Source organism: Triticum aestivum, chromosome 2A (genome assembly GCF_018294505.1).
Source record: "Triticum aestivum cultivar Chinese Spring chromosome 2A, IWGSC CS RefSeq v2.1, whole genome shotgun sequence".
In the NCBI taxonomy this organism is placed as follows: Eukaryota; Viridiplantae; Streptophyta; class Magnoliopsida; order Poales; family Poaceae; genus Triticum; species Triticum aestivum.
In genome coordinates, this window is record NC_057797.1 from 761,068,915 (window position 1) to 761,072,730 (window position 3,816).

Genomic DNA, 3,816 nt, shown 5'->3' on the forward strand with positions numbered 1-3,816 from the left:
GGGTCGGATGCACGTTAGAACAGTCACACGATATTATCAATCTTCAACTGGTTGCCTCGCCAACGACGATGATAAACCTCAATTGTCATTTGCTAAAGAACAGTTTTCCTACCCCTTTGAGTTGCAACATTGCCGATGTACCTTCTGAATACCAGCCACATCGACAATTAAATAAGCAGTACCTTAGATTTTGAGAAAATAAAATCAACCTGTTAAGACATTTTTAAAACCCTAGATCAAATGATTAAACATTAAACAATAGATCACTCTAGATCAATATTCAACTTTTATTTATTCCGATAAAAAATTGTACTACACAATTGGTTTCGATACTAATGGGACATGACAAGCTTTATCTCAAACTTCTGTCCGATTGCCAGCGACAGGCCACTGACGCTGAAGACTCCGCTCGCCCGGGACTTGGTGCGGGCTGCCTTGAGCTGCACGCTGTTTACATAGATAGCGAAGCTCTTTGGTGCGGACGGCAGCCCCATGAAGACCACCTTGCCGATGACCTGCGCCCGACTCGGCGCGTATGAGTTCTGAACCACATGTGAACTCACCTTGGTGGTGACCATGCCTTTGCTTTCCTCCCTGTCGCAGCTGAATCTCACCAGGGTCCAACTGCCTCCCACAGCGCCCATCTCCGGCGAGTCGCCGTCATCCGAGAACAGCTCCCCACTGGCCGTCCCATTCTCCGCGAGCGCCACAAGGAGGTGGAACTCGCTTTGGCGTGCAGCGGACGTGGTGAGGTCGGCATGCTGCAGTAGTAGGATGTTGCCGCCGGCCAGGTGCGCATTTGCCAAGTCCGCTGGCGCCGGGAGGGTCACGCGCTTGCCGACCTTCATGGTGTAGGCGAGGGAGTAGTCGTAAAGACTGAACCACCGGCCGGCCGGGAAATAGGCGTCCACGGTGGTGGCGCCGGGCTGTAGCACCGGAGAGACAAGCACGCCGCGGCCTAGCATGAATTGCCTGTCCACGCCATAGGTGTCGGCATCCTGCGGGTAGGAGAAGAAGAGTGGCCGCGCGATGGGCGCCCCCGTCATGTGCGCCTCGTACATTAGCGTGTACATGTAGGGCAGTAGCCGATAGCGCATCCCCAACGCTTTCCTCGCCGACCGTGCCGTCGGCTCCCACACATAGAGCTCTCGCCGGAGGGTTGTCTTCTCTGCGTGGGCCCTGGCGAACGGGTAGAATGCGCCAAGCTGAATCCAGCGGCTGCAGAGCTCCTGGGTGGTGTTGCCGTTGAAGCCACAGATGTCGGCGCCCATCATTGGGATGCCGAAGAGGCCAAAGTTGAGGATGGTGTTGATGGATTGCGCAAGCTCGTCCCACCGCGCGACATTGTTGCCGGCCCAGTGCGCGGCGTAACGGCCGGAGCCGACAAAGGTAGAGCGGCTGAGCACGAAGGGGCGGCGTGTGGTGTCCCTGAGCAGCCCGGCGTGCGTGGCCTGCGCCTGGAGGAGGCCGAAGAGATTGTGCGCGTCGTACTCGGACACGCCGTTGTAGTGCACCGTTGAGACCGGCACAGTCCTGTAGTTGATGGGAAGGTGGAAGCCGGAGTTGTTGATGCGGTAGGGCGGGTCGTCCAACTGATTGAGAGGCTGCCACTGCTTGAAGTTGGAGGGCTCGTTAATGTCGCACCAGAGCCCATCCACAGGGATGGTCCGCCGAAACTCAGAGATCTTTCGTGCCCAGTACTGGGTGCTACGTGGGCTCATGAAGTCCAGGAAGTAGACCTCGCCTGGCCACGCCTCGCCTACCAGGTTGGCGCCGTTTCGCTTGAGGAACAAGTCCTCGTGAGGTGCTGCTTGCCGTTTGATAGCCGGGTGTACGGTGACCACGTATTTCTGGCCATTGTTGTGGAGCCGGTCCACGAATGGCCGGAGCTGCTTGGACGGGTAGTTCACCGGATCCAGCGTGAAGTCCTGGTAACCGTCCATGTAGTCGATGTCCGACCAGATCGCCTCCAGTGGGATCCTGGCCTTGGCGTAGCCGGCGACCACGCCATCCAGATCAGCCACGTTCTTGTAGCCATACCTAGACTGGTGGAACCCTACAAGTGCAAGATCGAGTGAGCGTAGCAGAGCAGAGCCAGCATATATATGGATATATGCCTACCAAGAAGGTACTCGTACCGAATGACCAGTAGGGCATGGGGGCAGGGCGGCCGATGAGCTGTGTGTACTGGTCCACGACGTCGAGCGGGGAGGGACCGACGAAGAAGTAGAAGTCTAGCACGCCACCGATCACCTTGTAGGTGACGTAGGATCCGCCGTACAGTATGTCCATCCCATTGCTGTTCAGGAGGAGCACGCCATGCGCGGCACCGCCGGAGCGCACGTCCATGTAAAACGGGTGCGAGCCATAGAGGTTGAGGTCCGGTTGGTCGGACCACGTCACGTCCCCGTTCCACAGCGTGAAAGTGTCATTGTGTTGTAGCCGGAACGTCTGTTTTTTCTGCTCGCCGAGCCCATACAGGGATGCTCGGTCAGCCGGCAGCGCCGATGTCACCTCCAAGTACCTGCATTCCAATTTCATGCCCATCGTTCACTTGCTACTTACAGACCATGGTATTGTTCTACATCGATCTAACTCTTGCGGATCAACTAAGCTACACTAGATAACATTGCAATGGAACACTTGTAACATACCGGTCCTTGAAGACAAGGTTGGCGGAAGTGTCAAAGAGGGTGTCCCCGGTGGAGCGACGGGAGACCGTGAAGCGGAACGGGCTGGGGTGGATGGTGAAGGTCAGGTCGGAAGACGCGCTGGACATGGTGCTGTTGGTCGGCATGGATGGATTGCCTGGTGAGTCGAGCAAAACGTCCTTTGGTTCTGGCCCTGGTGCCGGGCGTGGGATGACGTCTTGGGGGACCTCCCATCGCCGATGGTCAGCATCGGTGATGCGCACGCGTAGCCGGCTATCCGTCTCAAGACTGCCGTCATGACACAAAATTAAGAATCTGTGAGCAAGAACCAACTTATCTAGCTACTCCCTCATTCCATCTATATAGGGCCTAATGCATTTTTCGAGGTTAACTTTGACCAAATATTAGAGCAATAATATATAACATGCAACTTACACAAAGCACACCGTTAAATTCGTATGTGAAAGGAGCCTTCAATGATATAATTTTCACATTGTGCATGTCATGTACTATTAATCTTGTCAATAGTCAAAGACAATCTTAAAAAACGCATTAGGCCCTATATAGATGGAAGGAGGGAGTAGTTGATTGAAATGAAATATCAAACACACTTGCCTTGCGGTTAGGGTGAGACTCTTCACATCAGGACCAAATTCTGTCGACCCACCGACGAGCTTTAGCTGGGCCGATATCAGCTTCCCCGACTCAGCGGTTGACTCGACATCATAGACTGCACTGCAATGATGGAGGAGGAGGCAGATGAGGATGGTGAGGAGCACGAAATGATCAGTGGATGGCAAGCCAATCGCCATGAGTGGATGGTGCGTGCAACACAAGTGATGTCTAGTATCTGCTGCACACTCGGGGTTATATAGGCCAGCAATCATCTGAAATGTTTGGAAAGTTTTTAATACGTGCCTAGGATTACCTCTAGATAGATAGGCTATACGAGCCAGTACTTCAATGCTTTCAAAGCTAGGGCTTATCGCTTCATACAAATGACTAATTTTTACTTGCTAAAGAAGGAAAATAATTATTGCAAACAAATGTGAACTGCAAATACATGCAGCGTACATCGGGATGAAGAAGCAATTAATTTTAACTTCCTAAAGAAGGAAAATAATTAATGCAACAAAATGTGAACTGCAAATACATGCACTAGATC

At 53.1% G+C, this 3,816-nt stretch overlaps 1 protein-coding gene across 1 annotated transcript; it reads right to left on the minus strand.

The window, feature by feature from the left end:
* Window positions 1–332: 332 nt before the first annotated feature.
* LOC123038235 (probable alpha-glucosidase Os06g0675700) lies at window positions 333–3,463 on the minus strand. The gene is made up of 4 exons (XM_044462115.1): window positions 3,267–3,463; window positions 2,655–2,939; window positions 2,139–2,524; window positions 333–2,056 (listed from the first exon to the last, which is right to left on the minus strand). Exons 1-4 carry the CDS (start codon window positions 3,461–3,463, stop codon window positions 333–335), a joined length of 2,592 nt encoding a protein of 863 aa, XP_044318050.1.
* Window positions 3,464–3,816: the final 353 nt, after the last annotated feature.